At 47.0% G+C, this 19234-nt stretch overlaps 2 protein-coding genes across 5 annotated transcripts in view; one reads left to right on the top strand and one right to left on the bottom strand.

The window, feature by feature from the left end:
- Window positions 1-9615, bottom strand: part of NR3C2 (nuclear receptor subfamily 3 group C member 2) — a 203338-nt gene extending 193723 nt beyond the window's left edge. For 2 of the 4 annotated variants that reach the window (XM_083833622.1, XM_083833624.1), the window contains exons 1-2: window positions 8998-9615; window positions 3877-5635 (exon numbers count right to left, since the gene is read on the bottom strand). In XM_083833622.1, the coding sequence (XP_083689748.1) occupies window positions 3877-5633 (1757 nt within the window). In that variant the 5' untranslated portion in view covers window positions 5634-5635; window positions 8998-9615. Of the gene's footprint in view, window positions 1-3876; window positions 5636-7604; window positions 7967-8997 lie in introns of those variants that run through there. The other 2 variants (XM_083833623.1, XM_083833621.1) reach the window with 2 other exon arrangements.
- On the top strand, window positions 8244-17461 carry LOC310899452 (uncharacterized protein; the record flags this gene model as incomplete). The annotated part of the gene is made up of 3 exons (XM_083835805.1): window positions 8244-8247; window positions 8501-8814; window positions 9488-17461. 3 exons carry the CDS (start codon window positions 8244-8246, stop codon window positions 9989-9991), a joined length of 822 nt encoding a protein of 273 aa, XP_083691931.1. The 3' UTR covers window positions 9992-17461.
- Between the last annotated feature and the right edge of the window lie 1773 nt (window positions 17462-19234).

The following is a 19234-nucleotide window of genomic DNA, read 5'->3' as shown; positions in this document are numbered from 1 at the left end:
AAAAGCACGTGATTCCCTTTCATCTGTCACCTGTCTCAGCAAGCAATACCTTGCATCTGCAGTGGCCCCCACATCACCATCACACATGGGAATAGGGAAAAAGTCTTCCCAGACCTCCCCAGCATGGAGATGCACCCATCTCCAGAGGTCCTCCCCTCCTTGGCAGGGACCCTACACCTGTTCCTGGCCTGGGAAGAAAGCAGATTTGGGGAAGATGCATGGCAAGGCTGCGCAAGGAGACGTTAACAGGTAATGGCACCAAAGTGTCTGATTTCTAGCCAAATTTCAAAACTATCCAATTGCAACTGCCACAAAGACTCCACAGTAAGCACATCAGCCCTGGGTTTGCACCACAACTGCTGCGAAAAGCGAGTATGTACATACAAGAGTTAATATGGAAATTAGAGGGAAAAGGCACATTTGCAGAAAAAGCTTTAGGTAAGAACTAACGCAGCAGAAAGGTCATCCTCCTCAATTTATACTGTTGTTTCAAGCAACCATGACATTTTCCTGGGCCATTTTGAAAATTACATAATTGGCATGATCATGAGTCTCAGGCTCATACCCTGATTCAGATAAGCAATCACCTTGAAGCAAAATCTTATTTGGATTCTTAGTGCAGATTTTCATCAATGACATCACATGATCTCACATACCTTATTTTTCAAGCCCACTTTGCTATTATTCGTTTTATAAACCAGTTTCTTAGAAATGTCATTCATTGAGGTTGGGGCGGGGGGATCTACATACACAGACACACAGGTATGATTCACCCTCTATTAAAAATAAAACATGTTCAGTCTTTCAAAGACAAAGATATGTTCTGCACGCATATTAGCATAGGAAACATGTCAAAAGAAATAGGGGAATGTGTTTTTTTTTTTTTGCTTAAGAAGCTCTCCTTCCCCAAACATTGCAAATTGCAATGTTATAAACAAAGTTACCACCATCCACCTTAAAAATAACCATAACTGCCCACATCAAATAAAAGTAACGAAAAGGAGAAAAAAAATAATGTTCCATTTTACAGTGGGTATTTGTTCAGTAAGATAACAAGACATTTTAAATGCCTAAACTATGTTTATTAGACAACTATCAGCAAATATAATTGACTCTAGAAAGCACCAATTTAATAACAGGTGATATTCTAATAGGAAAAGAGAACTATTTCTAGTAATGTTCTAAATATCCATTTTGAAAAACCTTCTTCACTCCTGGTCACCCAGGCCCTTCAACCATGTAAGCTGCAAGGCAGAAGTGTATCAAAAAGTGTACAATATCGAGGTTCAGATAATAATGCTGTCAAAATGAAATATATTCAATGTGGATCATCTATTGGCTTTAGAGAATCATGTAGCCTATTTTTTCCCCCTTCATCTTAGTGTTTGCTTATGGCAATTTATATTGTAGGATAAGCATAGCTGGTGGGGGGAAAAAAAAGAAGACAAAGTGACTTTATTGTCATCCCAATACCCTGTTGACATGGGACAGCTGAAATACATGCTGTAAACTATACATGTTTTGTTACAGCACTTTGGAGGATGAACAAACTTGAACATGATTTCCTTGGTTTTAGCTGGAACGCGGCACAGAAATAAGTAGAAAGGTGAAGATGAATTTGAGGCTCATTAGGTAGAGTGAGCTTTTACAAGCCTCTGTGACTTGTCAGTAGACAAATATCTGAACGGGCACCTACGCATTCAAATCTGTACTGCTAAGGTGACCTCTACATTAATTTATTTTGAAATATGAAAGGGTTTCGCACAGGTCCCCTGCTGCACCTGTTAGCAGAAAGCCATTGCCAAGCAGATTAACAGTAACATTTAGTAAAATAATGGGGCTGAGTTAGAGATTTGAAATGATGACACATGTCCTAATCTGAAACACAGATCAGGATGTCTGACGTGTTGCAACCTTGCAGATCACCACCACCTAAACAGAATTCCACACATGCAGTAATCGCTCTGAGCGCTAAAAATTTCAGGACTATAATCATGAAAAGCAACAACTACACTCAGCTGCATATCTTACTAAGGTATCAGCTTAGAAAACAAAGGTAGGAAAGTACAGTCACATCAAGCCTGATGACAGATTATCCATTTACTGGTCCAGAGGCAAACTAGATGAGAAGAGCTACCACGGAGTTATGTCAGATCAGAAGGTACTCCTTCAAAAGCCTTATGAGAAACTGCCATTAAAAACATAATTATTGATGACCTTGCTCCTACCAGTACTTCCCTGTTTACCGTGCAGCGACTGACATCCTGCAGCAGATGACAACCTTGACTCAACCTGAGCAGCACTTACTCATACGAGAGCTCTCACGGGTGGCAGGAGCTAGCTGCCCAAGTAACAGCGCTCATCCACAATGGCAATTAAACACTGGGCCTTTGTTTTCAGACAACCCATCAGTCTTCTGCTGAACTTTTCTCGCTATATAAATAATGCAATTTATGAAAATTTCATCAGGTAAAATAACTAGAAAACAATAACTTCATCTTCCTTCATCCAGAAAGTACATTTGATCCAAGCACAGATGATAACAAATATACAGCTATGTGCAAAGTTCAGCACGAAGGTGGGATACAACCCTTTCAATTTAAGAAAGGCGTATTAAAAAGTACATTCTCTACAGATGATATTTGAAATAGACAGAGAAAAAGTAAAGTACGGCTTGCAAATTGGTAAGCAGATTGCAGAGATACTGGACAGGTCTGAGAATAAAATGCAAATATTTAAAATATTTTTTTCCTCCTGTGAACTCTAGGTCAATAGATAGTCTTCCCTCCCCCAAAGCACCATTATTTTAGGTATTATGTTTTTCATTGTAACACTATTTTTTCCAGAAATACTTAAAATCATACAAAAATAGAGAAAGCTACTCATCCTCTTCACCCCAATCCAAGAATAAGGTAGAAGCTGTGTTATCTTTCAAAGAGAAAAAAAATAAAAAAGACCTAGAAAGGTAAATGCAAATTCTGTTACCAGCTATTTCACTGAGCTTTAGCGCAAACCTTGGGTCAGCCAGTTTGACACATGAAGAGGCTATGTAGCTACTGTAACTCGGTCATGTTGCCAGATGCATTTAATAATTTGTAAAATTGACTGTGAAATTAAATAGCTTATGTAACTAAGTGTCCTTATAAAATACATGAACACCTGTTTGTTGGAGAAGTATGTGCTTCCACGAATCAGCCAAGAGATACAAAATCAAAGGACACTTGCATATTTCTTTCACCAAAAGTGAGGAGATCAGTTCATCCATTTATCCCTTTCAAATGCGTCAAGTTTTAACAGCCCTCCTCCTTCTGGAGGCATTTTTCTATATATACAAACCAAATGTTCCTACAGTTACAATACAGAAATAATACGTTGCCACAGGCTTGTAAGGTTTAGTTTTTAAACTTAACCAGTTGAAGCCTGGTGCAAATTTACAACCATGCATCCTTGAAAAAATGGATTCCTGACATTACCATCTCATACTCATCTCAACATTTCATCTGTGGTACAACACATTCGAGCACCAGCTAAGGAAGAATACCCTTTATGGGACACATGAGAGCAATTTTGCTAAGCTCTCATTATGGGAAAAGCAACATTTGTAGTAGTAAGAGCTCATAAACATACTAGAGCTACACTTTCAAACCTAATAACAATAGAATATAATATGTTCTTTTTAAATATTAAAGCGATCACTTTGTTTTTATTAAAGCCATAGTAAAATATAGCAAGCAACCAGCCAATCTAACAATAGGAATTGAAATGCAAACAGAATTACACATCAGCCTGCGAAATACCACCCCAGCCCCCATTTTAATTCACATCTTGTTTAATTAACACAGAAACGTGTTAAAAAGCAGTAACTTGCTTGCTCACCTGGACACGTTTTCTGGAATGTACTCTAGAACTGGGTAGCCATCACTTCTTCTGGATGCCAGCTCCGAATGCGATTTCCAGGTCTCCACTAGCGTGCTGACGGAAGGAAATGAGCTCAAGTGCGGAAATGTCTGCTCTCTCGCAACCGGCCGCGACAAAGATATCGTGCCCTGGGCACCGATCCTGTAGTGAAAGGATTGTCCACCTGAATTTACACCAACAATGGCAGAGGATGGTATACTGTTGTCTTGGTAATAGCTGCCATCGTCAGGCTCCTGCTTAATCCCCACAGGGAGGCCTGGATTTGGAAAACCACTACCTTCACAATTTCCATCAAATGAAGAAACAGGTGGTCCTAAAATCCCAGAAAGAGAGTAGTAGTCTTTGTCATCCATAAAAGAAAAGTATGAGCCATCTGTAAATGGAAAAGGATTTACTGTTTGATTCCCTTTAAAAGAGGCACCGGAACAAGGATGTTTAGTGGACTCTTGCTTCACTGGTACTGAAAAAGGGGAATCGGGATTTATTTTACTGTTTTCTCCAATGCACGCGCTACCGAACGAACCGTCTGGCTCAGGTTTTATGAACTGAACGAGGTTCATCTGGCTGTTGTTTGAGATGGCATTCTCCATTTCCTCCATTTTGGGAAATGGGATTTCTTGAGCACCCTTATCTTTTGTTTCTGGACTGGGAACAGTCTCTTGGCTTCTGCTAGGTCCAGCCGGCGTGCTGGAAGCGGGGAATCCTAGAGAGCTGTTGATGGGGCTACAGATCGAAGATCCCACAGTGCTAACCGCTGGGCTGGAACGAGTGGACCTGTTGGCATTGGAAGGGCTGGCAATAGAGCTTCTTGAGTTCACGTTTGCAGGGCTGGACACAGAAGACCGCATAGTGATATTGTTAGGACTTGAGACGGGAGATTTCACGCTGCAATGACTGGGAGGACTAGAAATTGGTGATTTCATGCTACTTATAGGGCTAGAAAGTGGAGACCCTACGTTGCTAACATGTGCGGGACTGTGCAACATCGACCCCCGGTTTTCAACGTTAGGCGAGCGTGACAAAGGAGTTCCCTGGCCGATGGGGCTGTGCACGGCAAAGTTCCCAAAGTTAGCAGTAGTTGAGGACACAGAGTTAACGCCAGCAGGACTACACACTGAGGAAGTCATGTTCTGAGGACTGCAGCCCGAAGGGCTTTTCTCTTGACACATGATCGGGCTTTTGACAATAGCGTGCATGGCACCGCCATTCATAGTGCTTCCCGAGTCCGACATCAAGGACCTCAAGGGCCTGCTGGCGCCATGGAGGGGAGAGGAGCAGTGGCCATTCTCCTTGTAGAGCTTCACCAGCTGCTCCACATTCTGGTAGATCTTTCCTGGGCTGCCTTGGTTCTGCTGGTCGTAGGGGTAGTCAGCGTCTCGTATCGAATCCATATACAAACCCATAGATTCGGCCACTGTTGCTGACAGTTCCTTCGACTCTGTTTCGGTTTTGATGTCAGAGGGCAGAACACCAGGCTGACTGCCGTCTTGCTGCAGGCAAGAGAGGAGCTCGGGTTTTTCTTTGTTGTTTCCTGGAGTGCTGCTGTTCGCAAAAGCGCCAGCAGCACAGCTTACGTTTACTATCTCCATATAGTTACTGTCACGAGCCTGCTCTCCAGCACCTAGAGAAGAATACTCCACAGACTGAGAAACTTGACCCCACCGTCTCTCCATCTCTAAGCCTTCTGGGTAGCTGTGGTATCCTTTTGTCTCCATAACTATCAAAGACATACACAAAAAAGTAAAATTAATAAGTGACAGGACAGTGCAATTTCCTAAGGAAATTTCCTAATTTCCTAAGGAAACAAGGCGTATCCGCTCACTCTGTCTATCCCCGTCTGTCTGCTTGCCAGTCCCGCTTCCCGCCCCATCAATCACTTCTCAACCATTTGTCCAGTTTCAATCAAACCAAGGGAGAAGGTGTCACAGATACAACAGTCCTATCGGTTCAGAGAGAAAATGAGCCAACAGACTGCAACGACCCCAATTCCTGCCCCCGCCTTGCCCCAAAAGGGGCAACTGGGCAGCACCAGCACAACCCTGCGGCCAGTGCCAGCGGCACCACCAAAGACCTCACACTGTCATGTTGTAGGGACAGCAAAGCAGGAGAGGCTGGTGATCTACAAGGGTTTCTCTTTATCCTTCAGTGCTAGAAATGATGCTTTGAAAGAAAGCAGCAGTTCTGCAGGGCTGGGCACAGACCTGCCCTTACACAGCCACGCAAGCTTGTTGCACGGTCGCCAGAGGGGACGCAGAAGGATGGGCTGAGCGGGGAGAAAAGCATCACAAAAGTTTCTTCCACAGAAGGAAGGGGATGCGGGACTAATAAACAGGTCCGTAATTGCACCAACCTCCATGGCAGACAGCAAGAGGAATACGTAAAGGAAAGTAAACCTTCTTATAAAAAAGGCCCTAAACAAGCTTCCCACCCACCACGCCACTCTCCCTAGGCAGGGAGCAAGATGCATGCCCATTTTCTAAGTGGTCACGCGTTACTTTGAAAATATTCTCCATTATTCTGAAAATTGTGTACAGGTAACAGCAACTTTTCTTTTTTCTTGAAAGGAATTAGTTCATCATCATATTGTTAAAACTGCAGAAACTTAACCGCCGTTATTTGCGATACCAACATTATGCAAAGATTTTTCCCCTTTCAAGAAGTATTAATTTTCTAATTTTAACAGCATTTCATTGCCTTAACACTACTTATAAATAATTTTTAAGTAAAACCGCAAAAAAAACAAAACAAAACAAAACCCTTAAAGAGAAAGACTGGAATAGTTCTTTGCCCTTACTTAGGGCTATATCCCTATACCTACGTTCCTCTCAGGGGCAAGTTTTATTAGAAGATGATCGTGTGTACCGAATCACATCCCTCTAGCCTAAAATTTTCAGCCAGAAGTGCCTGCTTTCACAGAAAGTCACTCCCGGATAATCACTTACCCCCGATTTAAGTGCTGAGCAAGCCTAATTCCTAGAGAAATCAACTGCCGCTGCGGGTGACCAGCATTTCTGAAAACCGGGGGACTCGGTTATAAGGCTTACGGGGAGGGTGCAAGTGGGTTTTAACCCTGACAGCCCCGGCAGCAGCTCGGTGCACGGGGCAGCTCCGGGGACAGGCCCAAGGCGACCCCGGTGCGTGAGCTCGGCAGCGCCCGGCGGGCGATCCCTCACGCAGCAGCAGCAAAGCTCAAACTTGACGCGGAGCCGAGCGGCAGGCACGCTTCGAAACTTTACCAGACCGAGATCTGGGTCACCCGCGGGAGGGAATTAAAAAAATCGCCCGGTCCCGTGCTGCCGGAGCGAGCGGCGCCGCTCGGCCAGCGCATCCCGGAGCGCCGGGAACCGGCCGGGAGAGCCTCGCGGGGCTCGGCTGGGCTCCGCACCCCGGCGATACGCGGGCGCAGCACGGCGGCTGCCGGGCACCGCTCGCCCCGTCCCCGGGCTGCCCCAGGGGGCAGCAGGGGGCTCCGCTGTGCTTCCCCCAGCCCCGAGCACGGCCCCACAGCCCCCGGCACCCCCCGAGGGCGGCCATTTGCGCTCCTACCCCGCCGGGAAGCCCGGCGGCCAGGACGCCACCAAAACCCAAACCCCCCCAAACCTCCCCGCCGGGGCTGCTCCCCTCACAGCCCGCGGCCGCGCTGCCCCGGGGGTCCCGCGGCCGGCCGAGCCCCCCGGGTTCGGTACCTGTTGCGGCGGGGCGCCTCCTCCTGCCAGGAGGGAGCGAGGGCGGAGCGGGGCGGGGCGGCTCCCCCGGCCCCGCTGCCTGCCCCGGTGCCTGACCCGGTGCCGGTGCCGGTGCCTGCCCCGGCCCCTGCCGCTGCCCGGCCGGCCGAGGCGCGGCGCGCCGCCCGGTGACACGGCGCGGCAGCCGGGAGGGGACGGCCCCAGGTGCCAAGTCCTTTAAAAACATGTCACATGCCCAGATAAATTCAAGTTGACGTCCCGCCCGCCGCGCGCCCCCATTGGCCGCCCACCGCGCGGCGGGGGCCTGCCCGCCTCCCCATTGGCCGGCCGGCGCCGTCACTCAGCCGCCGGGCGACATGACTGATACAAAGTTGCTGCGACACAGGCGGCGCGGCGCGGCTCCTTAAAGCCGCAGGGGCCGCCGCGGCCCCCGCCGGAGCCGTCCCCCCGCGCGGAGCCGCGCCCCCGGGGGGCGCCGCGGGGCGGGGGCGCGGGGCGGCCCCCCGCGGGCAGGTGGAGGTGCGCGGGGCGCGGCCGCCCCCGCCCGGTGCCCGCAGGGCCGGGCATCGCCTCTGCACCGGCCCTGGATTTCCGCGTTTGTCGGCAGCGCATGAATATGCATGCAGAGCCGGTGCGGGGATGGGTTAAAAGGGAGGGGGGAAAAAAAAAAAAAGGGAAAAAGGGGAAAAAAAAAAAGCGCCGAGGTTCAAGGACTCGTCCTCTGCACGCCGCCGGGCTCGTCCCGCCGCGCTCCGCCGGCGAGGGGCTGCCGGCACCGGCACGGCGTCCCGCGGGCTGCGTGCCCCCTTACCGGGGAGAAGCGGGGAAAACAGAGAGAAAAAAAAAAAAAAAACGAAAAAAAAAAAAAACCCAAGGAGCGCCCAGCAAACTTTGAGCCCGCGGTCCCAACTCGCTCCGCGAGCCCTCGCCCCCGGCCCCCGCAGCGCCCCGCGCCCCCCGAGGAGGGCTCCGCGCCCCCGCGTCCCGCCCGGAGCCGGCGGCGGGGGCCGCGCATCGCCGCGGGGCTGCGCGCACCTCGGCCCCGGCTCGCATCCCCCGCGCATCCCCTGAGAGCAGCGAGGAACTCCGCTCGCCCTCGGTAGCGGGGGCGAAGGCGCGACCACGGCCGGGCTCGGGGCTCACGTGCCTCGCCCATCTCCGCGCCGTGCCCCGAAATCGGGCACCGGCCGAGGAGGACGAGGAGGAGGCGGTGAGACCCGCGGGGCTGCCTCCGCGCTTCCCCCGGCGAGCAATGGCCGTGCCCTTCCTGCGAAGTTTTCCCCGCCGGGGACGGGACCGGCCGTGACCTGGATCCGCCGGCTCGGGTGGCAGCCGCCCGGCCGGCCCCCGGCGCCCCGCTCCGCGCCCCGCGCAGGGTCCGCGCCGCACTCACCTCCTCTACGACATGGTGGCGCGGCGGGAGGAGGCACGGCCCCCGGCTACTGCCAGAGAACCATCCGGCAGCGAGCCTGCACCGGCACCGGGGAGAGAAAAAAAAAAAAGGGGGGGGGGGGAAAGAGGGAGGGGGGAGAGAAAAAAAAAAAAGTGTGCGGAGGGAAATGGTGGGAGCGGGGCTGCGGCAGGCGGCGGGGTGCCCTCGGAGCGGCTCGGCTGGGCTCGGCGCGGCCGGGCGGACAGCTCCCACCATGGACGCCTAGGTGGGTGGGTGTTCCCGCGGGTCACACCCTCGCCCGCCGGCGGAGGGGAGCGGGGGGTGGATCCAGGAGCGGGGAAGGGGGGCGGGGGGTTCGAGGAAAGGAGAGGAAAAAAAAAAAAAAGTGGTGGGGGGGGACGGGGGAGGGAGAGAGACACCCTCAAAGAAAAAAATAAAAAAGCCACAGGAGGGGAGAAAAAAAAAAAAAGCCAAACTTATGTCATTCCAGGTAAAACTCCCATCTACGCCACCAAGGAAGAGGAGGGAGGAGAGTGGCGAGGGTGTAAACTTTTTCCTCCCCCCCCCTCTCCCCGGTGCTGCCCGGCCCCTCGCAGCGCCCGGCGGCCGCGCCGCCCCCTCCCGGGCCGCCCGGCCGGCCCGACGGCACTCGGCGGCTCCCGGCGGCTGCCGGCGGCTCCCGGCGGAGCGGCGCCGCGGGGTTTCTCACGCACGGAGCCCGCCGCCGCCGCCGCCGCCGCCGCGGTTCCTGGTTCGCGGAGCCGCCGGAGGAAGGGAAGGAGGGCGGGCGGCGGGGAGGCAGGGCGGGCGGCGGGGGAGGAGGAGTGTCTCCCCGCGCCCTTCCCCCGGCCGAGCGGCTCTCCCGGCCCCGGGGGCGGTGGTGGTGGCGGCGGCGGCGGAACCCCCCCCCCCCCCCCACCGCCGCGCTCGGTTCCCCCCCTCCGCCGGGCTGCCGGCAAACGCGGGGACCCCCCTTTCCTTGTCCCCCCCCTAGCGGCGTGCCCTCGGGGTCAGCCCGGGCACCACCGAATCCGTCCCGATTTCGTAAAAAAATGTGAAAAATGTGCACGTAAAAAAACGTTTCCCCGTTAATAAAAAAAAAAAAAATAACTAAAAAGCGCTAACATCGATACGGGTTCTTAAATTAATATTTCGCTTGTGGCTACGATGTCTGAATGCCGATTATTTTGAAGTTCGGGGCTTTAAATGTCTCTTCGTTGAAGCATCTTTAAAAAAAAATGAAGCGTCGGAGGGAGGGCAAGTTGGCCGTGTTTTAATACCCTCGGTGAAGTGTTTAAACATGCAAAAGGACCGCTCGTGGAGAGGGATCTCTACCTGTGCCAAAGCCTCGGTAGGACCGGGGCCTTAAAAAAGGCGATTATTTTATCAGCTGTTGTTTGCATCCGTCAAAGTTTGCGGGTAACTTGATAAATGTTAAATAGGGAAGCATAAAGTGCTGCTAAGGCCAGACTTCGAGATAACAGCGCATTCAGTAGCTTAATTTCACAATTAGTTTGCTATATTATTGGAAGCAAATCATATTTCACTGTGCCTACACTAGCGCTCTATTTTTAGCCAGAATGTAGCTAAAAAGGAGGAACCTACCGAGACGTATTATAACACAGAATGCGAACAATTCTCTTCTCTCTCCTTTTACTCCTTTCGTGTCATACAGCTGCTTTGGAACACAGATCATTTATTAATCCGGCAGAGCTGCCCCCGGTGGCGTGGAAGCTGCAGTCCCAGGGCAGAGGAAAGTTCCCCACAACTCCGCGCAAAGCAAATCCCAGGGGTGCCAAAAGCACCCGAGCACCTCGGCTGCTCTGAGAGCTGCCGTGCTGAGCACAATTACCTTATGGCAATTTATAGGAGCGGGGTGTTTGACTGATGGGTTGCGCTTCTTTTGTCTTACTCTTCCTGCTATTCTTGTGTGCTTGATTTATTTATTTTTCTTTTTTTTTCAGGGCAAAGGTGTAAATGAAAAAGGCATCTGAAATGCTTGGAGGCAGTCTCAGCCTTAGTGTGGCATGATTATTATTATTGCTGATGAGCAGAAAGGAGAGTGAAAATAAAGTTTAGGGAATAAATCCAATATACCAAATGTTTGATTTTTTTTTTCCCATTGTGTTACACCCAGAGATGGCTGCTGGAAGGATAAAGCACCCTTTCCAGCACATGCAAGATGCTCACGATGCTCACAGATTTTCCACAAATTCAGTAGAAACCTCATTTGTTTTCTGCTTGTGGTTCACAGGAGCACTTAGCTTTTTAGTGGTTGACACTAGATCTATTTTTAGCAGCATTTTAACAGCTGTCACTAACAACTAAGATCTCATCTTGAACGGGGAAGGGAGATTATCTGTTTTATTTAAAAAATCAAACTACATGATTGTCAGATTATAAAATGCAATTTGGATCTCTATCTGACAAAAGAAAAAGGCTATCTTTTCTCATTGTGCCAATTCCATAAAAAAAAAAAAAAAAAAAAGGACCTACAGTGGGCTCAATACAATAACACACGGAATCTGTGAGGTTTGGAAATAATGCTGTTTAAGCACATACAAATGTGTGTATATGTATATATATATATATATCGTGTTTTGAATTCTGCTCAAAGTGATCCCCTTGCTGCCTTCTGCAGCTGTGTCATGATGGGGAAAATGCAAAGAGTTTCAGTCGTGGTTTTCCAAGTAGGTCAAGAGGAACAGCGTGGACACCTCCGACGAGCAATTCTCTTCCCTCGCCTTGTATTTTAGACGAGGTTAACTCATGTCAGACACGTGGCACTGAAAGCAGCAGACAGACAAGTGTAAGCCACTCTGTAGCAGATGTCATCTCTGCTCCTAAAGATAGTGGCAAATTTGCTGTGGATAATGCATTACTAAACAAGATAAGGCTGGAGCTCGGCGAGTGTCAAATCTTACCTCCTCCCAAGCTTGGGAAAGTGAGCGAATTTGTATCAGGGGCTGCAGGAGCAGCGGTGCGTTGTAAAAGCAGCCTACTGTACTGTCTCGCTTAGAGGTCATGTGCCCTATTTTGAGAACTGAACCAAAGCGGATGAAGTTTTGAGTCGCTTCCAACTAAGGCAGCTGGGCATTTCCCACTGCACTCCAGCTCCAGCCTCGGAAAGCAGGCGACCACATGGGCAAATATCTAAGTCCTTTAACTGATGTTACGCACCGGAGATTTACGTTTTACGCTATTTGCCTCGCGTGCTTTTGATTACTATAGCTGACTGGGAGGTAACATTTTGGGAAGACCGCTGCTAACCTGGGGAAATGGTGGGCATGACAGGGCAGGGGTTACTTTCCCTGTTCAACAGGTGCGAGTTTTCTGAGAGAGGAGCCTACAGCCTCCCCTAACCCCCCAGTTAATGGCATCCCATCTTCCTGAGCAAAAGTCTTGAGAACGCTTTACAAGCCCTGGGAAAATGTAAGTAAATGTGTTTTCTGTATGGCATGCTCATGTTCTCCCAGACATCAATATTTTATCTGTTTGGACTAATTTTGAACAATTTTATTTTCTAATTATAGTTAAGTCTTTTAGCTGAGCAACAGAACATTTTCCCTTTTAACCTGGATTCTTTCTTTTCTTTCCTTTCCTTTTTTTTTCTCTCTCTCTCTCTCTTTTTTTCCTCTCTCTCTCTCTTTTTTTTTTTTTTTAATTTTTAATGCTTCTTAATGGCCCATGTTATAACCATGGTTGAACCACATCTAAGTATAGTACAATTGCATTTCTAATGCATATTGGCTTTAGCAACCACTTGCTTATGTAAAGGGCCAAGACATGCACTTGAAAGCACAGATTTCCAATACGTTTAAAATCACAGTTTTTATTGATGATCAGCACTGATTGTTTCATCTGGTTCAAAATGAAAACGTCTCACAAGGAATTATATGTCTTGAATCATGGGTCCCGTTGACAATGGTAGGGTAAATGAAGCACAGGTAATAACACGCAGGCAGGAATTTATATTTTTTGTAGCTTTAACATTGCTGTATCTATTTATGTTGTTTATATTCATCTTCTAGCTTGTTTACTACCTGCACTATTGTTCGAAACTACAACCTGTAAAAAACAGCACACTAGAAACATTGTCACTGCCATAGAACTCAGACTTACCTCGATATTAATGAATTCCAACAATAAAAGGTAGTGGCAGCTAATTGTATCTTAATATTTATCTACTACCTACTGGCATTCGTACAGTATCAAATGGTAACTCATACCGTAATCTGATTAAAATTTTGTAGTAACCATAATAGTACTGCACCTATGCCAAAAATCCAGACATTGTGTTTAACAGCAGTAAAAATAAGAGAGCAAAGAACACCCTCCAGCACTTAATAAACATATCAAATGCAAATTGGAGGAAATTATTTAATCACTCTATAGGCTAGTTAATTTTGATGATTATTCACAGTTCTTGTAGAAATACTTACCAAGGAACAAGTTAGTACCAAAATTGTCATGACATCAAGCTCGTAAGTAGAATTTGAAACTCGCTGTATAGAGGAAATTACCTTCTTGATTAAATGAAGGTGCAGCTTTAAATTTCTGATAGCAAAAGGAGAATCCTTCTGCAATTTTCCAGATTCTTCCATAATCCTGAAATTACCTGCTCTCAGATGTTATGCAGTGAAGGACAGTTTGGTATTTATCTGCATGATCATGTTCACTTTGAGACTTAAAAGACATTTGTTTTCTAAATTCTTAAAAACCTTTATTTCCTGCCTGGAAAAGAGAGATTTCTGGTGGGCTCTCCACGACACGTACAGTGAAGAGCCTGAAGAGAGCGATGCAATGAAGCTGTGTTCTAAGAAAGTATCCTAACTCTGAGGACGAAGGTCATACCAGGATTTGTCTGGCCTAAACTAAGTGTCTGGTAACCCAGAGTAATGCATTGCAAAATTTTCCCACTGTGCCTTCTGATACTTGTCCCACAAGCCAGGACAGGGTTTCAGTATGACAGAAATTTTGCCATGTTTGATGGGTTGGTCTCTGATAGTCCCAGACACATGCAAATAAACCAAGTGATTCACCCGCCCATGAGAGCAGGTATCCTTACCAACCCAGTTGCATGGCTATGGTTTATTCTCTTTTGTGCAAGTGCAATGGTCACCAGAGTGGTTTCAAAAAATGGTGCTGTTGGTGTGTCCATGCTTGTACAATCCTGGCTCCTGCAGCACCCAGTCACCGTGCAAATGTATTTCTTCCGAGTTTGGGAGAGAAGGGAAGCATTGTTCCCATTTCATAGGCAGGGAGAGGAGAAACAAAGGATTTATCTGAGGTCACCTCAGGAGGCAATGACAAAGCCTGGTGCTTCCCAAATCCCAGCTCCCTGCTTTTCATCACAGGACCAGATTTCCTTTTCAGCCATTGCCTTCCCATCCTTGCTGCATGAGCACTAATGACGTATGGTTAAAACACATTTGGTTGTTGTCTGGGGAAGGCAAATGCACCGTGGTCTGTTTGAATGCATTCATTATCGAAATGAATTTAGAAAACCCACGTTGTCAGGGCTTTTTGCTGTACGGATTAGCAGCAGCCCCTGAAGATTGACATTACCTTGCCTGCTCGAGCCTCGTCAGAAGAGGCACATTCCACGAATGTGCAAGAATTTCTGGCATGAATTCTTGTACATGCACATTTACATTTTGGCTTCTGCGCATGCTGTTCTTGCTCTTGCCACTTTGAACTCTGCTTTTCGTGAGTAATTCCAACAACAAAATTCAGTCCCTCATATATACATGGAAAGCAAACACAAAAGAGGCAGGAAGGGGGCCAAATTGAAGCAATTTAAAATGTTTTTCTTTATTTATTTATTTTGCATTACGTATGCAGCTCTGGCTAGACAGTCGCAAAGCAGAAATTATGTATCCCTCTCAAGACTTCTAAAGGAAGATCAGCCAGGACTCAAAGGAAATCTTGTTTATTTAGGAGTCGAAGTTGGTCCAGGGCAGGAATGATGGAGAGTTTAGCAAACCAGTACTGCTCTTCCAGCATGTTTCAGTTTTGTTCTCTATGCATGACTTAAAATTTGAAGAACTGAGCCAATCTGAAATCATTTGTGTTAGACAGCTATGCATAAGGCGTGGCTACTTCTAAATGTAAGATTAGGTACTGATTTTTTCATCTACTTTCTTTGGTTCTCTTCCAGGCAAAGGACAGCTTCCACCATGATACTCTTCCTGCAGATGAGCTTCACTTTTCAAGTCCTGAGCATTGCTCTTTTCAGTAAGAGGAATGTATAAAATAATGAAAGGAAGCACAGGAATATTTAAGGAACTGAGATACTGAGCTGGACTGCAGCATTTATGCTACTTTTATATAATTGTAACAATAGTGATTGTAACATGATTTACATCATTAAGACAGAAAGGATTAGGACTTTTTTTGCTGGGAGTCATCAAAAATGAATAAATGAACTAGTCATTTTTATGTCAAAGCCTATACCGAAGGGTGCCCAGTTCCAAGCAGGTGCTTCCTTGTAAACCCAGTGTGGAGAGTAAATGAGTCCCAGGGACTGTCGCTCCTTGTTGATCATCAGTGGGCGTAGATGCAGTAGATGTAAAGGTCTATGACTCACTGAGCTTTCTGAGGTGAAACCAGAAAGGAGTAGATAATTGCACCATTATGAAAAGAATTATCACAGTTTGATTACAGAAGAAAATCCTCTAATGGTGCCATGCCTCTTGGGAACTTGAATAGGCAATGGGACCAAAAGTGAGGAGTTTATGTCAAGGAATGGCAGGTCCCCTTTAACTGATCCATTTTAATCAAATGTGTCAGAAAAGATGATCTGCAGGACTGAAGATGCAGTGGGTCAAAACAGCCTAAGGCACTTTGCCATGCCAATTCTGATTAAAATAAAGAAGAAGACAGATCTGAGAGATAAAGTGACACAGGCAAGACATTTCTGAATCCACAAATTACTGGAATAATTCCTAAAAGATATTATGTGACCTCCTGTCTTCTTACATATGAAAAAGATACTGAGTTCAAAATTACCCCATCTAGTTTGATAATCTGTAAAATGAAAATTGAGAAGGAGGGCTTACAGGTAATTCAGGTGTTGATTGATATGAGAACTTAAGAACTCAGAGCAGTATGGAGAAGGCATTTCCTTTTAAGGGACACTAAAAATTCATTTGGTGTTAAATAACCCAAAAAAACATGTATATAAAATGTAGTAAGTATTTGGGAAATGGAGAATTAAAAGCAGCTGTGGTATAAAACGATGGCCATCTATGATCTTTATAAAGTGCATGAAACTTGTCAGGATGGGTTTCATGCCAGTAATGACATTATAAGGCGACTACAATTTTGGGCTGTAGGGGTAAAATGGAGAAGGCAATGGATGCAGTCATGGAGAACAATGGTATCTCCTCGTTGACAGCAGGAGGTGCAGAGGGACACTCATCCACCCATCTCAGCTGTATCAAAGCCTTGAAGTACACAAATGAAAGCCTGTCATTTTCTCTTTCCGTTTCAGTCTTTGTGGAGGATTTAGTGATGCTATCTACTGAGTAAGGTGGGCAGCAGTACTTGGGGAGGCACCACAAGTCTTTGGGAAATGGACCAATGAAATAGGGGACTTGGAGCACTCCCTCAGGAGGGAGAAACTGAGTTTTTTAAAAAAAAGAAGTTGGTGTGGGGAGACTCAGCATCCTGGCCAGGAGAGCAGGGAGGTGTCTGTGGTCTTCAGCTGGCCCCTCTCCCTGTGAGGCCCCTTCATCTGCAGCAGGTAGAGAGTCAATGGCGAGACACAGTTCTAGGGAGGCTGAGGGCTGAGGACAGTAATAGTGTATAAATAGGATAGAAATGGAACTGGAGAAAGAAGGCAGCAGAAATGTGTTTCATATGAAGCACCTCCTTCAATTTCCCCTTAGCTAGTTTGGGTTCTTGACTTCAGGGTTATGGTTTGGTGGGCAGAGACTGTTAGGAGTCTTTGACTTTTGCCTTCGAAATTGTTACAGGGGGGCAATCGTTCACAACTCTGATACTGAAATACATTTCTGTGAAGTTCGGAAAGGGCTGGCAAAGATGGATTGATCCCCGAGTGGAAAGGTGATGTGATACGGTACACATGAAGAGAGAGGAAGGTATTTCTTGTCAGGTGTCTTCATAGCCAGGATTGAAGCCCTCCCATATTATGTCCCAGTGGCCTTGGTAAGAAATAAGACATAACACTCTTGTTGTGGACCATTCAGGAGAGCTGTTCAGAGAAACCTTTGTTTGAAGTGACAGATAAAACAGTCCATCAAAACCATAGAAATATATCTCCTCCATCCTCCTTTTCCTCTGCTTCCCCAGTTCCCTACACCTCTGTAAAATCTAAAAGGAAGAGGGAGGCTGCAGACACACGTTACAAATCTTATCCAAAGACCATCTGTAAATGACAGTGTATGCCTTCAAATGTGTTCAGTGGTTATTCCTTGTTTGATGCAGCAGTGGCCACATAATTATGTTGCTTCAGGGCTTGCTAGAATGTAATATTAAATCTGATTCCAGTTATTGCTGTGCATCCCTGCTATTTTTACTTGTTGGATTTAAAGTTAATAATACTTTGACATTATCCTTGGTTCAGGTGAATGCATATCTTCTTCTCAGAGACAACGGGTTTTCCATGAGAGAAAAAACAGGAGATTTGTCCCATAGCTAATGCCTGTACATTGAAATGGGCACTCTTCAAAGTGTTGCACATCACAGGAAAAAGCTTAATGCCACAAAGACATTGATAAAATCAATCAAAGACACAGTGGAAGTTACTGTACGGCAACAGCGCAGGGTCACAGAACACCTAAGTTTGTACACAGATCCCATTGGGGTGCCTCATGCTATCAGGACTGTATACACATCTAGAAACAAGAAGCTTCGTTTTATTAGGATGGTAATGAAATGGAGGAACACTCTGCAAGTGTGAAACTGAGCAGGCTGACAGGCTTAAGGTTGGACTTGAAATTTTAACAAAGCATTAGGTAAATCCCACAGCTCAGGTGGATTAGGCTTTGGGGTGCATTATGAGGACAGGCAGTGACCCATAAAAACGTGTGGCCCAGAGAACTGGAAGACACCACTTCTCTGATTTTTCCCCTCAATATCAGCGTTAGTCCGCTGACACCATAATTTCTGTGAGTGATGGGTAGTGGTATGGATAGTGGCATTGTTGGTACCCAGCTGTGATTTGGGATGATGTACTTCGGGATCTCTCACTCTTTACCTGCAGAGACCAACAAGCGATTTTGTGATCAGTGACATGACGGCTAAGCCCTGTCGTCTAGAGAAGTGCAGCCAAAAGCCACTGCCCCAGGAAGAGGGCTACTGTGGGCTTAGCCTCTCACTAAACACCAGGTGGTAAGACAGTGTCTCTGGCACGGTGTGCATGAGCTTCACTCACCCTTCAGGTCACCAACAGCTCTGGGCCTTTTGCTGCAGACAGGTAGGATTTCCTGCCTGGTGCAGGGGATTTCTGCTGAGGAAACTCTCAGGCAGATGATGTGCATGGATCTTCTTTGGAAATGTCCCCTGATGTGAGCTTCTCAGGTCTGAACAGCCACAAAGCTTACCCTGTCCCAGTGGTTGGCAGGCTTTCCTTGTGGTTTTCTGCTTTGTCTTTAACAACACGGTCAACCGAAGCTGCATGGCCCTTGCAAGCCATGTGTAAACATATATTCTTTGTGCACAGCTGGATTATAGCCACTGTAAAAGCAAGTAAAACAAGTTGGAGTACATACATCACAGATATGCGTATTAACTTATTTTACAGGTATGTTAACTCAGGAGGTACCATACTTTTGGTCCCTTACCTGGTTTCTGGAGATAGGTTAGCTACCTCTGCACTGCTCGTTATCATGCAATGCACACATGCAAAGTTTGTTATCTTCCTTGTAAAGATAGTCTGTAAAGACCAAGAAGAGAAGAAAAATTGGGCAGACTTCTGTCTGTTGCAGTGTAGGGGAGGAAACATTTTTAAGCCAACTGGTAATATAGATGGAAGAGCTGACCTGAGGCTGGGTAATGCATGCTGTTTCTAAAATCAAGACTAAGTTCTCCAAAAGAAGCTAAACAAGCACGTAGAAATCTTCTGGGTTTTTCCACAGCTTTGAGACTTGAAACTGATGTAGGTGAATAGGGGAAATAAGTTGGCCGAGGAGATAAATAATGACTTGGTAAGAGCTTCAGATTGCAAGAAAGAGGAATCTCATAAAATTCAAAACCCAAGATCCTGAAGATT

Source organism: Anser anser (assembly GCF_964211835.1).
Source record: "Anser anser genome assembly, chromosome: 4".
Classification (NCBI taxonomy): Eukaryota; Metazoa; Chordata; class Aves; order Anseriformes; family Anatidae; genus Anser; species Anser anser.
The sequence above is the reverse complement of the archived record's forward strand: the minus strand, read 5'-3'. Positions and strand labels throughout refer to the sequence as shown.